The following is a 20,774-nucleotide window of genomic DNA, read 5'->3' as shown; positions in this document are numbered from 1 at the left end:
CTGCATGAAACATTTACTGGAGCAGTGCTAGCATGCCAGTATGACAGGATTCCAGCAAATTTGTAGAGGAGTTCTGGAAGGTCTGATGGCCTGTGGTGTGGAATGCCAGCGTGGCAGAGGCCTTTTAGATAGAGATTTTCAAATGCAAAGAAGGTTTAAGTAGGCACACAGTCAATATTAAGAGCCATAATCTCCTTTATCACCCTGGAAGAGACTATGCTTACCTACCTCAGTCATTTGTAGAGGTAATAGCAGTGATTATGTTAAATTGGGTGTTTAAAGGTTTGAAGGCACAAATATCATTCACGAGCCTTTAAAGACCTCCTCATAAAGTTAGCGCAAAAATCTCATCTGTGGATGAAGTGATAGCTTAGCATAAAGGTCTCTGATGTGCTTTCTCTGGCGCTTTCTCTGTGGTTCACTGCGAGAGGAAAGGGCTGGCCAGAATGTGATCCGTAATATGTGGTTCAGTGCTGTAGACCACTGGTTCTTAACCTTGGGTTACTCAGGAGTTTTGGACTGCAACTCCCAGAAGCCTTCACCACCAACTGTGCTGGCTGGGGTTTCTGGGAGTTGCAGTTCGAAAACATCCGAGTAACAAAGGTTAAGAACCACTGCTGTAGACCAGCCTTTTCTCACCGGGTGCTCAAAAGAGACAGTATTTTGGACTGCAACTCTCATCAACCATTGCCATTTAAAGTTATGGTTAAAAACTCTGCCTTCTAACACTGGAAAAAAAATCTTACTGCCCATTGTGGGTAACACTGGATTCCGTGATGCTTTATTCAGGTTATAGAGGAAAAATCATTCCATATAGTATGTTTCATATGTGTCTCTTAGAATATCCTATAAGGTGCTGTATGGGGATGGGTAGATATTCTGTTGCTTAGTTTACGTATGTTACGTTAGGGTATTTAGAGGTAGATTGTATGCTTGTTCTGGTTGAACTGATAAACTGTCTACAAATTCACATTTATACAAATGAGACTTCTGCTGAGCTACATAGGCAACATTCTGAGCTTAGATATGATCCTGTCAAGTCTAGTTTGTGGCTAATTTGTTCAGTGAAGTAAATGTTTTGCTTGCTTTAAAAATAATCAAAGCAAGGAGATAGCATTTTATTTCAGGTGTAATGATGTGTCACAGGAGACCATTCTTGTGTTTCCAATCACCATGTATGGTTGTGAAAACTGGACATAAAGAAAGCTGATCAGAAAAAAAAATTGATTCATTTGAAATACGGTGCTGGAAGAGAGCTTTGTGGATACCCAGAAAGATGAGCAAGTGGGTCCTAGATCAAATCAAGCCTGAACTGTCTTTGGAGGCAAAATGGTTGAAACTGGGGTTGTCCTATTTTGGGCACATCACGAGAACACAAGATTCTCTGGGAAAGACCATAATGCTGGCAAAAGTTGAAGGCAGCAGCAAGAAAAGAGGAAGATCAAATGTGAGATGGACTGGCTCCTTAAAGGAAGCCACAGGCATGAGTTTGCAAGAGCTGAGCAAGGCTGTTGAGAACCAGACTTGCTGGAGATCTTTCATTCATAGGGTCAACCTTACGTTGGAGGTGACTTGGCGGCACGTAACAACAGCAAGCATTTTATTGTTATTGAGAGCTGTGTTAACAAGTGTCACCGTTTCAACTACTCTGCTGCTCTCTCTCAGTATTTTTAGCATGGACCCACTAAGTAGGAATGGGCAAGAAAAGTAACATAGATAGATGTTTTGAAAGCTAGTGGTCCATTGACTAAGAAAGATGACATGGCAGCAAAATAAGAAGTTTTTTTTCCCAGCTGGAGATCATATTTCATGTTAAACAGAACTAAACAAGAACACAAAATCAATAAAAATAGTAAAAATACACAGAATGGCAATAAAATGCTACTTTGCAGCAATAAAACAAACATAGACAGCATCAGACGACAGTCTAGAGAGGCTTTGAATTGTAGCTTTTAAGAAAGTGTTCTTACTTTTAGAAAAAGAGGCTGTGGGACGTCTGTTTGTAGGAGGACAACTCCCCAGGCCAGACCCATTGTTGTCCTTTCCGAGGAGATGTGTCTCATAAATTGAATTCTTCCTCAACACAAAAATCTCATCTGTGGATGAAGTGATAGCTTAGCATAAAGGTCTCTGGTCAGAGCCTGACCAGATGAACCCAGTACCAGCAGAAGGTTGCGGTATGGTAAGGCATTCTCAGATATTGTCTCCGGTTCGCGGAGTGAACAGACCTGGAGGGAAAAAAATGCTTTAAAATGCTTTCTGTTGCTGAGGAGGAGACTTCAGCGCTGATGTTTGAGAATTGAATCTATGCCAAAATGCTGTTCTAGCTGCCCCTTCTCCTTTGTTCTGCTACTCATACATCTTTTCATGGAGCGGATGCTTATTGATGTGCAAAACAGGGATGATAAGGGGTGTATATGAATGAACAAAGGAGGGAAGGAGTCAGGAATTTGACCAGAATTTATTGAACTAGAAGGACCAAACTCCCCCCAGCCAGTGTGTCTGTGGCCATGCTGGTTGCAGAATCCTGGTCATCAGAAAAAGCAAGTTTTTCCAAACTTTGGAGTAAAGATGAGGTCAAGGAGAGGATTAAGCTATTTGCTGAAGGGTGTGGATCCTGAAGTTAAACATATATTTACCCAAATGAGACTTCCAGTGGTTATTTGGTGCTGCTCAATAACAGTAGCTGCAAGCAGAGGGAAGGTAAAGTGAAGTAGGATGGGGGAAAGGCTTGGGATAGTCTCTTCTGAGGGACGTGGTAGCACTGTGGGTTAAACCGCAGAAGCCTCTGTGTTGCAAGGTCAGAAAACCAGCAGTTCTAAGATCGAATCCATGCGACGGAGTGAGCTCCCATCGCTTGTCCCAGCTCCTGCCAACCTAGCCGTTTGAAAGCATGTAAAAATGCGAGTAGATAAATAGGTACCACCACAGTGGGAAAGTAACAGCATTCCGTGTCTAGCTGCGCTGGTCACGGGACCATGGAAACTGTCTTCGGACAAACGCTGGCTCTACGGCTTGGAGACGGGGATGAGCACCGCGTCCTAGAGTCAGACACGACTGGACTAAATGTCAAGGGGAATCTCTTGAGCACCAAGCAGAGAAACAGAAGGTCCAAGGGCCCAGAACTAAGCCATCAGTGGGCAGTGTGGCTTGGACCTTACAGCTGTGAGGAGCACTGCTTTTTTTCCCCTGCAGTTTGCTGTCAGGATCTGTACAGCATGCATGAATTCTAGGAACGTTGCTTTCTTTCTACATTTGCCAGGTGAACAAACTACTGTAGACCATTCTGGGTCTGGCATTTCAGGGTCAGTCCTGCAGCTCAGACTGCGGACATAGAAGTCCCCAAATGTGTTTCGAAGAGTAGTTTAGGGTGGATCTTGAATTGGGATTTGAAGGAAGAGTGTATGATCAGGAAGAAGTGGAAAGTTGGTTGAGGCATCAGCAACAGAAGAGAACCTAACAGAGAGTCACAGATGTATTTAGAGGTTGCCAGTCTAGTAAGTAGCACAGCCTCTGTTTCTGAACACATGACATTTATTTTTTCCAGAACGCATCATATGTTATTTTCTGGACTACAATTCTCAGAAACCGCAGCCAGCTGTAGCAGTTTTCCAAAACTAAGTACCACCCTAACCCTCATCCACAAGGAGCTTATGACTAGAGCAGGGGAGCAACCTTTGCGCTTGGTCAACAAATTACTCTACTTCTCTCCCAGAAGAGACCCCACGGTACAAGGGACACTTGAATGATATGTGTGTCTCTTAAGGCTCTGGCTATGAAGCCAGAGGTTGGGAGTTGCCTCCCTAATGGGGGTTGGACTTGATGATCTATAGGGTCCCTTCCAGCTCTGCAGTTCTAAGATTATGATGATGAAGAAGAACATAGGGTGGAATAGTCTAGTAACTTTGCAAGGTACCAGTTGCCAGGAATCCCAGAATGATGTTTCATATTTTAACACCAAATATAATTTAATCTTAATTGCCAAACACTTCTAGTTCTCAATTCAGTTTTGCCCATGTTGTCGTTCTTTTTATTTAAGTTTTAATTGCATAGTTAAAAGCAAACATTTTCACCAGTGTTATCCTATTTATACTAGAGGGCTTTAGTTATGGGGATGAACAGACCAAAAATGGAAAAGAAGTGATATTTTTTTTAAAAAAACAACAAGAACAACACTGCTGAGGGTGTTGCATAATTGCCATGACAGTATAATTTCTAAAGCTCTCTTGCATAGGAGTGAGCTCCAGTAAACTTAATGAATTCACTTTTCAGGAAACCTAAAATTATATCATCAACCGAAAGCCAAAAAACCCCACAAAAAACGAAAATTCCCGACACAAAAACAAACAGTAAAACCTGTAGGAAAAAAACTGGAAGCAATTAAGTTGCTTTCAGTGTGTCGCTCTGATAGTAGCTGGTGGTTATTACCAAGTGTAGAGCTGTAATGTCAGTAAAAAAGTAGTTGTTTATGGTGGAACTTTGGGTCAGATGATTTATATGCCACTTGCCTGACCAAATATCAGTCTTAGCCTAAATACATGGGAATTCTTTGAAGTATGACTAGATTGAAGCCAAATCTAGTCATACTTAAAAGAATTCCCATTGAATTCTGGGGACTTTTAGTTGCTCATGATGAGTTTAAATTGCACTCATTTAAATGCAGCTACACAAATAGCCATAGAGGCAAACAGGGGGGCTCAGGTGATTTTTTTAAATTAGAACTCTTTTGAAGCTAGCAATTGAGGTTGGTCTGAGAAAATACATTAGCATGTCTTTATGTCAAGTTAGAAGCCATGTGAGGAACAGGAAACCTGGTGATTCCACCTCTTGTCTCCTTAGGTTGAAACAATAACTTGGAAAAATCAGTTTATCATTTATTTATCATGATTACTTATTTAGACTTGAAGTTATTAAAAATGCACCAAGAAGGCAAGCAGTTTACAATAACTGCTTATTGTTGGATAGAAAAATTGAACTGTATTCCTTTTAAGTGTCATTTAGATTATTCAAAATAGCTAAATAATACATTAGCAGAGCTTTAAAAGTAATGAGAGTAGAAAGAGGGTCAGAAGAGGATATGGAGGTGAATGAAGAATTTTTTTTCCAGGTGGCCGCTAAAAAGGGAAAACAGATGAGTCGTCACCACATTATTGAAGCTGTTACAAAATGGAACGCAGTTATGCTAATTGTTATGCATCTTGGCTATGATAACAGCCAAAACGGAAGCTGTCTTCTTTCTCAAGTACTAAGACATCAGCTGTTTTCCTTGGGCTTTTGTCCAAATGAGGTCCATAGGACATATACAGTGGATTCTTCTTTAGTAAGTGTAAGAATTAGGAAGATAGAAGGATGCTTTCTCTCTGTGGCCATGAAAGTCTTGCTACCTCCCACATCAGCTGTAGAGTTGTGTTGAAAAAAAGGCCAGCTGTCATGACAAAGGACACTTCTGCTCTTTTGGACCACAGCCTGAGGAAGAGGGTGGCTTCAAGGATATGCCTTGAGTATGCCTTGATAATTAGAGAAGAAGCCTTTTTGCATAGGATACCTGTACAAGTTACCAAAATACTCCTTCATGGCTTTCTTGTAATAAGGAAGGGGTAGACCTCAAGAAGTCAATAAAACCAGCTCTCAAATTAGCTTTTGATAACTGGAGCTGAGTTAAATTTAAAGGCTCCTTTGTAAGACAAACTGAAATGGTGCAAAGTTGGACCCATAACTTACATACGTAGCTTTTTGATGTGAAATGAGCACTTCTGGAACAGTATTTTAATGAAATGTGAAACTGTTGGGGGAGAATCTGGGACTGAAGGTGGAGCATCATCGTCTTCCTACAAGAGCAGCAATTAGCTGATTGAGAATCCACACCATACATCTGATGCCGTCATTCAGAACTACATGATACTTTGCAGATGTATACTTAATTTCCAGAGACTGGTTTCTATAGCTGTGTAGACTCTTGTGTAAATAGGTTGCTCTGTCTCAGGATAAAATCTCATTAACTGCAGCCAGATTCTGATATAATGCCCTAAATTTTCTATGAGCAAGTTACAACGACGATTTGTGTACACCAAACCATTTTCCGTTTTCCTCCCCTTAATTTCTAATATTTTATTTTTATTTAACAGACCAATATGGTCATAAAAACAGTTCAGTTCACAACTTGGCGGAACGCCTCCTCCCACCTAGATCTACTCGTATCACCCGATCTAGCCAGGAGGGGCGACTAAGGAGCCTAATGCTGAGGGAGGCCCGGAAAGAAAAAACGAGACACCGGGCCTTCTCGGCAGTGGCTCCCAGGCTCTGGAACACGCTCTCCCCCCCCCCCCGAGATTCATCTGGCCCCCTCGCTGGGCATTTTCAAAAACCAACTCAAGACCTGGTTATATAGACAGGCCTTCCCTCCGTGCACTACGCAACTTTCTTTCTTTATCTTTATCTACTCTGTTTTGTGTAAATGTTGGAAACTGTTATTTTATATTGTTTTTATTCTGTGTCTAAATGGGCAGCATATAAGCTGAAATAAATAAGGGTGAAAATTTCGAATAGGCAAGGCTTACAAAATATTTTAAAAACCGTTAAGTGCATGGCTACAGGAATATGCTCCTTAGGATGTCTTTCCTTGATGTGTGTCTGTGTGTTGTTCCCTGTGGAGTATTAACATGAGCGTCTGAATGCTTTTCTGCCTTAACCTCTTCTTCCTTACGTGATTGCTTTAGCTCTTTTCTTTCTTTCTTCTTAACTCCGCTGTCTTCTCTGCTTCGCTGCTGTTGCTCTTGGCTCCTGCTCTACTTTCTGCTTGTGATTCTAAAGCCCGCAGCCCGCTTGAGACTTCTGTGCCCTGCCTAGCAACCCGCACATTGGATGATGAAATCCGGGTGCAGCGCAGCCCCAGCGTGGGATGGCTAAGTAAGTGGATGATGCAAAGGGGTTACCCTTTCCTGGAAATAGTATGGCTCGTGTGTGTATATCTTGTGTGTGTCAGAGTAAAGGGCATTCTTGTGCTACCGAAACCAGGAGATACAGAGAAGCTAAATGCGGTTGTAGTTTTTTTCGGGCTGTTTGGCCATGTCCTTAAAACAGCCCGAAAACCTACGACAACCATCGGATCGCGGCTGTGAAACCCTTCGAGAATGCAAACTAAATACTCTCAGCTGCATCTTTGCAGGTGGAAGCTCCTCCCGTTCTTAGCCGGACCTGCTGGTTTGTTGCCCAACTGAAATGCAAAGATTGCTTTCTTTTCCATTCTGCTGCTGTATTGAAGACAACCCCCCTTGCTTGCCTATCAGATCTTCTGGCGCTTTTTATCACCTGTAAAAATAAACATGGCAGTTTTCATTTCTTTCTCTTCTCACCAAGACTGTGTAGTGCGTTAGAATGTACCTCTTGACACCTTACGATGCGATCTTAACATGTCCTATTAGGTCTGCCCAGTCATTTTAAAATAGTCCAGAATGTTCCTTCTGCCAAGCCAACAGGAAGTAGATTGCGCACATAGGCTCTCTTAAGTCATTTCCCTCATTCTCTCAAGTTTGTGTTTTCTTTTTGTTAACCAGAGGTGGAAAGGATCTGAGGGATAAGGCCCCCACATTTATTATGTGACCTTAATTAGTCATATGATTTCCTTTGTCAACATTTGATCCTAGACTTTAGCTTCATCAGCATGCTGCTTCTTCCATTGTTAGTTGAATTTTCACTTGAGTATTTCTCCTTCTCACATCTTTTTTCTTTGTCATCTAAATAAAAGTTAAGGTTCCTCTTACTTTTTCTCCTGTTCTTTGACTGGGCGTTCTTGTTAAGGCCTTTGAAAAACTCAACCTTTAGCCTGAACAAGGTGATGGCTGCGGATGCTCAGTGGGTGTAGTAATCCGTGCCAGCTGTTATGTTTAGAATTAGCAGTACCTGTCTTGCCAGCTGCTGTCTTCCAACTGGCCAAGCATGAAATTTAAGAGTGAACAATATGCCTTCGGAAATAAGCATGTGTAAGAACTATTGATTAAACATTTCTTCAAGTGTATCTTCAACAGTATCTTTCTTTATGGATGGTATACAACATTTAAAGAATTCATCATCCGCATAATCCTGGCACCAGAATTGAAGTGCACAGGTGTTTGAACTTGCTGTGATGGTGTGTGCTTATCCCATTAGCCAATATTGGCATAGACCTGTATGCTGTTCTCAGGGACTCCTTATGTTGGTCTTATGTAGATGGACAGGGAGCAGCCATGGAAGAAATACTTGGCATGGCTCACCCTTCTGATGGTGTCCTGGCCTCCACAGAGCTTGTTATGTCATAGTGCATGTCTATATATTTGAAATCTCAGTGTTTCCTGCATGGGATTTCAGCCGTTAGACAACATCACAGGATAGAATTGTTCCACGTTTTGGTCGGAAGACCCCTTTCTTCATGTCACTCGGGGTGAAACAAATATGTGGAGCCAGAACACAAGGCACTTTGGTGCGTCATGGGCTTTCTTGATCTTTGATCTGCACTAGTTTGCTTACTGTCTGCAGAAGTACGTAATTAAGGGCAGAGAGTTTCGTTAAGAAAGAATGGAAGTTTTCTTCTTCCTTCTTCTTTACATCCAGTATTCCTTTACTAATCTGCACATTTTCAAAGGGCACATTATCTAGCATTGTATTGTGTATTTCCAGGAGTAGGAAAGAAAACTGGTGGTAGGCTTCAGACCATGTTCAACCTCTATTTTTAATGTTACAAAATTCTTGGCATATCTCAGCAGCCTAAATTCCTGTGAACCCTAAAACTGTGATTGATAAGTTTCTGTTTCAGTAGTATCACCTCTCATGTCCCCAAACTTTATGAAAGAAACTTGGCATAGTTTATGATTTTTTAAAAGGTCACATTGGCGGAAATCCTGTTGTTTAGCATTTTAAGTCACACTAGATTAGATCCGTTGAACCAGCAGTGATTTGGTGAGCCCAATCTTCCATAACTTCCATTGCTCCAAATGGGTTTACACCAGTGGCGACTTACTTACTTGCGTAGTAAGTAGCAACTAGATTAGGCCCATTGGCCCCAGTGGAACGCACAAAGAAGTTGCGTGACCAAATCTCCACTGATTCAGTAGGCATTCTCTAGTACAACTAACTAAACTAAGAATTTTCACCATTGTCTGAGATATTTGCATTTATTTCCAGAATGGACTTTAGGTTGCAGCCCTTATGGCTCTTTACATTCGCTCACATCCCTGCTGAACTTTTGTGCCTTTTTTTTAATTACAGAGGGTTGTGTAGCCTAGCTGTTCAGCTGTTAGATTGTTTTAGAAGAGTTTTATGTAGAATCTTCCTTGTGCTTTTTCATTTGGGAGCTAGTAATTGAGTAAATGATGTACTTTTGTACACTCGTTTTACCATTTGTTGGGTACTTTCAACATTCATTTGTTAAAAATTGAGCATGCCTGTTACAGTTAACCTTGCTCACTATCTTGTGGCAGGTGGGACTAGGGGAGAACTGTTTATATGCCAGGTCATCAGTTAGTTATTCTTCATAAGCTGTAGCTGACTCAGGATTTTTTTCTCACTTGTTAAGTCACTGCATTGCAGATGGCATTGCAGATGGTCCCCCAAACAATGTCAAAGCAATGTGAATTAAAAAAAAGAGAGAACTCAGCTGGATCCATCCTGCCCTGTGTCTTGTTCCTTATAGTGAGATGTCTATAAAAAAAACCCTAGAAGCAGGATGTAAAGGGAAGTAGTTGCTCCACATGATTGATCCCCTGTCCTTGTAGTCTCCTGTTGATAAAGGAGCAGAGTTAGAGTTCCTTGTTGGTTGCTCCTCAGTGTTGTTCCTCGTTTTAGTAGATAGCTGTCTTGTGTTTGGCTGTTATTATATTAGGCCTTTAAACATCCTCTGTGCCGTTGGTAGACACCTTGGTCCACTGTGGTTGTAGGTGAGCCGCTGTGTCCTGTCATTCGCGTGCTGCAAATGATGCTTTAACAGGTCTTGATGTTGTATTTTTCCAGGCAGCCCAGCCATGACGCACAGAAATCTGACATCCTCCAGTTTGAATGACATCTCCGATAAACCTGACAAAGAGCAGGTAAGCGTAGCATTCCTGAGCCTTTCCTCCTTGTGAACGTATGCCAGGAGAGTATGTATGATGGTCAAGAGGAGACAAGAGTATGAAGACGGGGGAATGGTACAAGCAGTTGGCTATTAGCCACTTTTAAGCAGTGGTCCCTTGAAGAAGAAACAGTGTTATTGATGGTGGTTCCGGTCTTGGTGCTTGACACTCAGTGTCAAGGGATCAATCAGTGATGTTGGTTCTTAATGTATCATTTCTGAACCCTTCTTTCTCCCTTTCTGTGGATGAACACATGTTTACGTGACCATTTTCTTTTAGAGAACTCTGGATTCAGCCAAGGTTCCCCCTCCCTTTCACATAAGACAAGCCTTGCTGAGGCATTTTAAGTCAGAACAAGGCGTGATGATGCATCATTAGGTGCACAGGTTGAGTGTGTTGACCCTTCCCCTTCTGTCCAAGTGTGCACTGCCCCACCCACCCCGAATCCTAACTTTGTTGAGTGGTAAGACTTGAGCAGAGCTTTTAGTTGCATTGTTTGAACACAAGCAGAACTCTCCATCCAATTCTGTAGATCCAATCAGAAGTCAATTTACGTGAGATCCTTGTTACTCCTTGTTACTGCAGATATTTGGCATCCAATCTAGATATTGTACATGCTGCACAAATATCTTGAAACACAGCCCGATGAAGATCTCCTTTTGCCTTCTGTCCATCTGATATTTGGAAGCTCATCCTATAAATCCGACATAAGTTTCTGGAAGAGATTGTTTCTAAAGCTTTCAGCTTGGCCTGATGCTACTGACTGTATCATTTGTCTGCACTGCATTGTTTTCAAAAGCAGAGCACTTGGAATGAAATCTTCATTCCCATTGAGACCCAACTAGTTATCTATACATAAATATAGCAATTATGAATAACTGAAGTTGAATTGGGGGGGGGGGGTTTGCAAATGTCTGTAATCTTTGTTAGGTAGGTCTCTTGTGTAAATATCATCCAAAGGAAAGAAATCTAGCCCAGATTTTGTGGAAATAAATCCATAAAAGTGACTAGCTTGCAGCCATTTCTGTTAGTTTTATTGGGACTCTGGCCATTTGGGCTAGAATGTTCTGGGAATTGTAATCCAAAAGGGTGAAATTTCCAGGCCTTGCCTAAAACGTGGTACAAACAAAACACAATGCAACCCTCCAAACAATTTAAATGGCAGTAAGATATAAAAATTTGACCAAACTCCGGGAGGCAGTGGAAGACAGGAAGGCCTGGTGTGCTCTGGTCCATGGGGTGATGAAGAGTCGGACACGACTTAATGACTAAACAATAAAGATATAAAAAGGTGCTCTATCCAGCTAAAATACCCAGATTAAAAAAAAGGTAGCATTCCAGAATATGGCACTAGAAGGAAGAACAAAGCAAATGAAACATGTTGTACAGTGCATTAGGCAAAACGGAGCCCTCCAGTTGTTAGATTACAACTCATAGCATCCTTCAGCCTTGATTGTATTGGCTGGGATTTCTAAGAGTTGCAGTCTTGCAAGATCTGGAGAGTCACTCTTTACCTTCCTCTGTCATTTTGATCCTCTTCCACCAATGATAATTGCTTGGGTGGATGCAAGGATACACACAAGTTTTCATCATCCACAAATACACTGCACCGATAGTCAGTCCATTTCATCTTTGCCCTTCATTTTTTTTCCTACTGCCTTCTACTTTTTCTAGCATAATTTCTTTTTCAGTGTGTCTTGTCTTAAGTACAATAGCCTCAGTTGAGTTGTATGGGCTTCTAATGAGAGTTTTGGCTTGTTATGGAGCCCATATATTTATCTTTCTGGTGATCCATGGTATCTGTTAATTCTCTTCCAAGATCATGCTTTGAATGAAATAATATTTTCCCTGTCAGCTTTCTTCATTGTCCACATCCCTACATAGTAAAGGAATATTATTATATGGATAATCTTGGCTTTGGTCTGCTGTGGCTCATCCTTATACTGAAGGAGACATCCATATCCTAATTCCTCCATAGCTGCCCTTTCAGTTCTCAATCTTCTGATTCTCTGGCTGCAGTCTCCAGTTTGACTGATGATTGAACCGAGGTATAGGAAATCTTTAACAATCTCAGTCATTAAAGTGATGTAAAACTTCTGTAGTCATTGCTTTTTTTTTTACTGTGTAGGTGACCTTTAGACCTGACCTGATAGTTAGAGGGAGTAGTAACATTGCTGTCTGATCAAGCAACTGTGTGATTTCTTGTTTCTTGAAAACAATTGAACAAAAGTTATATGGTCAATTCCTGTAGTTCTGCATGAGATTGCGTGTTTCTGATAAACACGACACAAAAATCATAAGGAGATTTGAATATGCTGATCCATCTGCTTTTTTTCTGGAAAGAGGATGTGTGGTGTGCTTGTTTTTTTTTCCCTCTAAAGAAAAACCAGTAAGTGTTTCAGCAGGGGAATAATTCATTATTTAGTGACATCCTGAGGTGGATGAAAGGACTTCTTCCTTTACCTTGACAGCTGAGCAGCTCATATTCACGGCTTGCTATGCTACTTACCAGTTTGATTATCCTCAAGGCTGTGTTTGGAATGCCATTCTGCTTAGAAAAATTGGAAACTTATATTACCCTCTTGTTTTCTGTCTACTGGAGGCTAGACCGATGGAGGAGTAAATTTGCTGACAGACTGCTTTGTTTATGCCTGTAACAATCCTATTTGCCTTGAGAAAGAAGCAGAGGTCTTTTGAAAACACGTTCTTCCCCAGTACAGAAGGAGACAGAAAATATATACCTGGATTTCTGAAATATGTTCCACTTTCTGCTGTTGTCACAAAATTGCTTCACGAGGCTATATATCTGCACATCATGCTGAAGTACAGAATTAATTAGAAAGAAAGTGAATATTTAAAGTGTGGCAGAATTTCCACATTTGACTTTTGGCTTTTGAGTGCAAAATTTTGGATTTTGAGCATTGACCTATGGCTCACATTTGGTTGACTGCCTCCTTGTGATTTGGGTTCTGTAGGATATCACTACTGTATACTGAACATGTTTCCGGAGTGTCTATTCTTGCGTAATTAAAATGGCACCCTATGTGGTCTCAAAAGAAGTATCAGGAGGGTTAAGGGAACCCTAATACCTGCAGAGATGCCACAAATATTTAGAAACACTCTTTTTACCATGTGAGGACTGAGAATGTTCAGTGGGCATCAAATGCTGACTTAGGGTATGGGGTGAGGTTGAAAACAGGTCGGAATGAGAATGCAATGGAGTATCTAGGAAAACCATGCATCTGGCTGGAATCCTAAACTAGTAATCTGTATATCCATGATTGTATTTTTCCCACTTGTCAGGTATTAAATGCTACTGCCAGTGCCCTACCAAATGAGAAATGGCAGCAGCTGGAAACCGAATACTGTGGTGTATGAACTTTGGCAAAATGTCAAATGTGCAGGCCAGAATCCTAATATTTTAGTGTGAGGTTTGCATAACTTGCTACAGGTGATTGATGAGGTATTGGGGTGCATCTGCTTTGTATAGTCAGGCATGTGACGAGTCACATGACCAAGACATCCCCTGACACATCATCATTGGGGTGTGACAGGTTACACTCGTCCTATGCAAACATGAGTAGGATTCTGGCCATAATACAATAAATAGCAGAGGAATTCTGTGCATTAGTTGTCTTAGACATCAATCAGCCCCTAGTATTCCTCTTACAACATCTGTAGAAAGAAGATCTTGGATTAAGTCATTAGAATCCCAGGGACTAGAGCAGTGGTTCCCAATCTTGTTACCGCCAGATGTTCTTTGACTAGAACTTCTAGAAATCCTGGCCAGCATAGCTAGTGGTGAAGGCTATGGGAGTTTTAATCCAAGAAAATCTGGAGACCTAAAGTTGGGAACCATTGAACTATAGCCCTATTCCATGCATTCCCCCACCTGCACAACACTGTTCCAGTTATACTGTGTTCATTGTGATGCTTTGGGAGGCACTCCGGCTGAAAACTAGAATGTGTGTGTGTGTATGTGTGTGTGTATCTAAAGTTAAAATATGGCTAAATAACACATGCAGATAGTTGAAGGATACTTGATGCTAGGTTTGCAAAGGAAGATTTTGTTGTTGTTTAGTTGTTATGTCATGTCCAACTCTTTGTGACCCCATGGACCAGAACACGCCAGGCCCTCCTGTCTTCCACTGCCTCCCGGAGTTGGGTCAAATTCATGTTGGTCGCTTCGATGATGCTGTCCAACCATCTCGTCCTCTGTCGTCCCCTTCTCCTCTTGCCTTCACACTTTCCCAACATCAGAATATTTTCCAGGGAGTCTTCTCTTCTCATGAGATGTCCAAAGGATTGGAGCCTCAGCTTCAGGATCTGTCCTTCCAGTGAGCACTCAGGGTTGATTTCCTTCAAAGTGGACAGGTTTGTTCTCCTTGCAGTCCAGGGGACTCTCAAGAGTCTCCTCCAGCACCACAAAGGAAGATACTTGGGATCAAAGTTTATTTTCAGCCCTTGGGTTAACCTACTTCCAGCTTTGGGATATCTGTGCTGAGAACATTTGGTTATTTCACAGATATAACAAAAGCCTGAGTTTGCAAAGTTCAGCTTGACATCTTTAGAGTGTTCCTAGTGTAGGAAAAGTTTGTGTTGATAAAACATCACCATATCAGGGTGGATAAAAAGTGATTATATAAGCAAGTGGATGTTACATTTTAATATGAATAAGCTTCCCTCCAAAATGTTTTACCATTTGAGCTATAAATCTGTCTTTAATTCAAACCAACAGGTTCAAGACTACATTTAATGATCTGTTAAAACCACTACACTCCACAAACCTTAAAACCTCTTGTTCTGTGCAAAGGGGAGAGAGAGAGAGAGAAAAAAACATATTTCTTCAGCCTCATCCCAGCCTCATCATAACAAGATTAATTCAACATCCTTGTAGTGCTTCTGCCTTTGTAATTGGGTGGAAATGTTAGTGGGTCTAAAATGTGACAGTGAAAATCTTGAAAATACAGAGAGGTAAGATTGTACAGTGTCCTTTTAAACCAGCTTTGCTGACTTCCACTTTTTCTCTGAGTACAAAGGGTTGTTTTGGCGTCCAAAAAGTCCTATAATTAACAGTTCAGTTCTTGTGAACTGAAGGCCATAGTGACTTCTGTTAAGTCAGTCCGTCTTGTGTTAGCTCTTCCGTATTTATTTGATCTTCATCAGTAATTGTTTCAGGTCATTGCTATTTTCTTATGAATAATACAGTGTCATCTGTTTATCTTTACTTTTAGATGTTTCTTTTGCCAATTTCCATCTCTCCTTCATCGTAATCTAAATCTCTTCCATTTCATGTTCTCCAAATGATATATTTTGCATGTCAATTGAAACAGATAGAGAAACAAAATGCACCCTTGTCTGACAGCTTTGTGGCCACCTGTCCCTTTCAGAACTATCCATCATTTTTCATGATCCACACGGCCAAAGGCTTTATTGTAATTCATAAAAGCATAAACTGAATTTCTTCTAAAATTCTTTGGTATGATCCATTTGGCAGTACAGTATTTACAATATGATACCCAATGCATCCTTTTCTGAATTCAGCTTCAGACTCCATATATGGTAGAAATCTTTTTGTAAAATCTAAACGAGCACTTTTGTTAACATGGAAAATCAGTGGTCCTATAGTTATTATAATCTCTGTCTCTTTTCTTTGGTACTGGAATGTATATTTGAATGTTTCCAGTCTGTGGGCTACTGTTTTCTACTCCTTTTTCCTCCTCCCCCCTTTTGCCATCCTCTTTTTAGGATTTTGTAGATACAATCTAAGTATTTTCAAATAGCTATATTGTGATGGTGATTTATGTCTTCCAAGTCCTTGAGAGCAGATTTCATTTCACATTTTAAAACTGCAGATTCTTCATCAGAAGATCCTTCATTGAAAGAGACTGTAATTGAGTTATTTTCATAACAGATAACATATTCCCCTGTTGATATTCTGGCATCTCTGATCTAAGTTTCAATTTCCCTTTGATTCCTCTGATCTTATGGAAGAGATTTCTCCCCCTTCCTTTATTGTGCTCTGTTTCTTCTTCTTCTTCTTCTTCTTCTTCTTCTTCTTCTTCTTCTTCTTCTTCTTCTTCTTCTTCTTCTTCTTCTTCTTCTTCTTCTTCTTCTTCTTCTTCTTCTTCTTCTTCTTCTTCTTCTTCTTCTTCTTCTTCTTCTTCTTCTTCTTCTTCTCCTCCTCCTCCTCCTCCTCCTCCTCCTCCTCCTCCTCCTCCTCCTCCTCCTCCTCCTCCTTCTTGAGCTGGTTAACTGAATCTCAGGTCATGAGCATAGGCTTGACAAAAGTACTGCAGTTTAATTACTATCCTTTGGGGCTTGTTTCTCTTTCCCAGTCTATACAAAGTTGAATTTAGGATGTGACCTTGTGTTTGTCAGATTTCACTTTTGCTACTAGTTTGATCAGTCATCCATCAAGGCTTTCTTTTGGATACATGAAATAGTATTTTTGCACTCTTCCCAGACAATATTTCCCATATTAGTCCCCAATTCTTCTGATTTGTACTCATTTGAGTTTCATAGTGTTGTTTGCAGAGTATTTAGAATCTTTAGGAGTTCTATTTAAATTCTGGTTTTGGTATTACTGTATTCACAGAGTTTTATTTTATTTTATTTTATTTGAAATTCCTAACTAGATTGGTGCCAGGGCACTTTATGATCTGCCGGCTGTTCTCCCATGATTGTGCTGTACCAGGAAAATCTGAAACATAGGGTGTACCTCTGTGTTTTTCCAGATTGGGCAAATCTCAATAAATTCTGCCAGGGTTTGAGATTGCCTCATCTCAACGGATAAGCTCAGCTAAGCCTGAGCAGAAGCAGTTACAGTGGTGCCTCGCTTAACGATTGCCTTGTTAAATGTTGAAACCTCTTGATGATGAACTTTTTGCAATCGCTTTTGTGATTGCAAAACGATGTTCCTATGGGGAAATTTCGCTTAACAATGATTGGTTCCCTGCTTTGGAACCGATTTGTCGCTAAACGATGCTTCTGAAACAGCTGATCGGTGGTTCTAAAATGGCCCTCTGCTGTGCAAAATGGCTCCCCGCTGTGTTTTCAGGACGGATTCCCCGCTTTACAGGCACAAAAAATGGCCGCCCCTATGGAGGATCTTTGCTGGACTGTGAGTTTTCAGCCCATTGGAATGCATTGAACCGGTTTCATTGCATTCCAGTGGACTTTTTCATTTCGCTTGACAAGCATTTCGCTTAATAGCGATTTCAACGGAACGAATTATCCTCGTCAAGCGAGGCACCACTGTATGTGGCTTGTGATGTTCTGACCCCATCGCAATCTATTGTTATGTCAGTTAACCAAAAAGAGATAGAGAACACAATTCAGCTCGTGATAAACCAGTATAAGCTTCATTTTTATTTCTAAGAACCCATGGTTCTACATGCCTGTATAAATCTGTTGAATACAATAAACGTGGACTAGACTGTTCTTTTTCGTTCTCCGATCATGTAGAAATACTGTTCTGTTCGTTAAGTATATATTTCTTGATGTACATCTGCTTAATGCCCTTGAAATGGAGCACAGGCTTCCACAGTTACTTTGTCTCTAAACAAATGATTCTCTTGTTCAAAAGCTAGGCTTTAGATTGTATTATATTCCTAGCTTGTGTAAGAGTTCTATTTCGCTGTAAGCTGATAGGTTTTAATTGTTATAATAACCTTTCTCTAAAACTGTATGAATTAGACAGTGGGGGAGAACTGAATGATATCCTCATTTAAATGGGAGGTGTTTTTTTTTCTTTGCTTTTTATTGCTATCTTAAATCCATCTACTTTGTCCACCATATTCTCTATTGGTGGGCCACTTTGTCTACAATAAATAAAGAGCCTTTTCATTGCCTTTGGCAGTACTGTAATCTTTGTGAGAATTTCCTGCAGATATATGGTATCAGCAGTGTAATAACTAAGAACATTATATTCGGCACAGTGTAGTAAGAGAGTAACCAAGGTTCCAGTTAATCTGTGTTCTAGCAAGGTTTATTTAAAAAAGAAGAAGAAAAGCAATTTTGATGTTGCAGGGGAAGCATTATCCTTCCCATGTTTTCTGAATTTCCATTCTTTTCTAATATTCCTCCCTTCTTCTGTTCTGTCACAGCATTTAACTAAAGTCAAACGAAAGTATCGGTTCTCTTCCTGTATCGACGTGGTACAAGTAATGTTACAAACTGTAGACAACACTTTTGTCGGCCAGAATGATATCTGCTGTTTCATGTGTCCTATGTCTAAATGTCAAGGGGAACCTTTACCTTTAGCTTTATGTCATTATTATTTTCTTTAAAACTAGAGTTAGTAACGGTTGCATGAAATATACTTTGCGACTTCTGAGCGACAAGGCAATTTCTTGAGTATGGACTCAAAAGGTGATTTGGCCTGCAGGTTTGGTCAGCTCTAGGAGTGGGCTGGTTTGCTTCTTTTACTGGTCACAAGAAGATTTATGGGCCAACACAAACCGGCCTCCTGATCTTTGCCAAATGTACCTTTTTTGAATCCGTATCAGGGGCTACTGTTCTTTTGGTTACAGGTGGGATCTCTCTGTTTTGGTTTGGTTCCAATGTGTGTGATCGCTGGGATCGAACCAAAGTGGATACGTTTCTTTGCTTAAGCCATGTGATAATACAAGGAAACTGAAAACTTCCTTTCGCTTCCCCCTGGAGAGAGGAAGCAAAGCTTTTGTAAGTGTGTTTTTTTTAAAGCTCCAAGGTTGCACTTATGTGATATATCAAGGGGGGAAACCTTGAAAGCTTCCTCTCCCTGATCATGAGGTGCCTTAAGCAAAGCACAAAGGAGGGGACAAGGAAGGGAATATATATATATATTGGTTATCTTTTATTTTTATTTTTTTCCTTCCCCTTAAAGAGAAAGAAGGACCAAATAGGGGTGCTTGAGATGCAATGTGGCCTGTCCTTGCTGTACATGCTGGGATCACCCCAAAGGACATACGACAACTCACAATGGCCCTATTAAGCACAATTCAGTCAGTCGTGAATTTCAATGCTGTGGGAATCAAACATTTTTTCAGCACTTGAGGAATTCCCCATTCTAATCCTGTGCTATCTGACATGCATTAGCTTGAACCACCATGTCATTATGATGTACATCTCTCTATCCTCGTCAACATATGCCAACAACAGAGAATGGAAGAATGATGTTAGTACATGGGATATGTAGAGATGGATATTTTTGAGGAGAAAGGTGAGGAAATAAGACATAAGGTTCTGTGCATTTCCATGGCAGTAGTATGTTAGTTATTTGCTATCCCATTTTATATCCCTCCTTTCTTCCACGAGGGAATTAAGAGCATGCATAGAGTTCCCATTCAGGCACTGTAAACTTAGGATATAGTTTCACCTCTGCAGATGCGCTGCTTGTTTGCAGTGAGCAGAAGCTTCTTGTGCCAGCAGAACCCGCTTTTACTGACTGATTTTAGAGATGAGCCAGCAGAAAGATCTTCCAGCACAGCTGATATTCTGGCTACAGTCAGCCATCAGAGGAGTCAAAACCGGGGTGGAGAAAAGATAGGGTAAGGGAACATCTGAGTTACGACTATCCAAATCTCTTCCAGCCCAGAACACAGCCTGGCTCAGAGTTAGGTCAAAGCTAGGATAGTCCTTGGTATTTCCAATATCCTTAGTCAAGTATGGGTTTGGCTTCAGCACACCTTTGGCTAGTTTTGTATTAGTTCAGCCAGGTGAGATTCATCTTGGCTAGTTAGGATTGTACCCTTGGGTACAGTTTGGTCACTGCACAACATTTTCCTGTGCAAAATTCTAGCCATAGTTGCATATGTAGAGTGGTTGTGGAGCACCAAACCGGTTACTAAATGCTTTGAATTCAAAGTTATTCAAATGTTGAATCATGTCCACTTTCTTCTTTCATCTTTATAAACGTCAACTGCATTTGTGTCACCAAACTGACTATATGAGAACAAAGCAAGAAGTTCAGTGTGAATTCCCTACTCTCGTTCTAATCCTCCAAAATTAGAATATCTGATATCAGATAGTAAATGGTACCAAATTAGTGCCAAGTTGCATATTTAAAAGAAAAAAACAATTGACCCTGTAAGTTTTTCTTGGAATCAGTGTTTTCCTTTGGTTAGTATTTCATTCAAGATCTCACTTCCTGCACTTAGAATCTCCTAAGAATAAAAAGGTGATCTATCTGATAGTCACAGAGAACAATAAAGGAAGTGAAATGCAATGAAAGTTGCATGCTGTGCTAATAAGTCAAAACAATGGGAAACAACTGCAGTAGTCTAAATCGGACACACAGGGCTTTCCTTGTTAACACAGGAAAGTACTTTGGGAATGACGGAAACAGGATATTAAAAATCCACTTGTTATCAATACCATACCATCTATTCCTTGGTTCTTCTCACTTAGTTTTGACCTTCAGCCTGCCTGCTTTTTTCATTCTAAAAAAGGTTTCTTGATCAAAGCCGTGGAAGACTGAGAGCATTAATGGTGTATATGTTTGATGAAGGGTTCGCCCGTGTGGAATCTGGAAGCAAAATACAGAATCCGGGGTAGAATCTTATGGATCTGGAAGTGTAGACTGGAGGCAACCAGTTTGTTTAATGGTAGAGTGTGGCAGAAAATGTGCATCACGAGTGAAATTATTGAAGAATCAAGAGTTTACTAGATTTTTAGACCACAATGAGTAGTTGTAAGGGAGAACGTGCT

The 20,774-nt window shown here is 40.6% G+C and overlaps 1 protein-coding gene across 9 annotated transcripts in view; it reads left to right on the top strand.

The window, feature by feature from the left end:
• SLC4A4 (solute carrier family 4 member 4) overlaps positions 1–20,774 on the top strand; it is a 223,198-nt gene that overhangs the window by 134,846 nt on the left and 67,578 nt on the right. For all 9 annotated transcript variants that reach the window (XM_073002084.2, XM_073002088.2, XM_073002090.2 and 6 more), the window contains exon 7: positions 9,982–10,058. In XM_073002084.2, coding sequence (XP_072858185.2) covers positions 9,982–10,058 — 77 coding nt within the window. The remainder of the gene's footprint in view (positions 1–9,981; positions 10,059–20,774) is intronic.

This window comes from Pogona vitticeps, chromosome 5 (assembly GCF_051106095.1).
Source record: "Pogona vitticeps strain Pit_001003342236 chromosome 5, PviZW2.1, whole genome shotgun sequence".
Classification (NCBI taxonomy): domain Eukaryota; kingdom Metazoa; phylum Chordata; class Lepidosauria; order Squamata; family Agamidae; genus Pogona; species Pogona vitticeps.
This window is presented reverse-complemented; position numbering and strand designations above follow the sequence as displayed.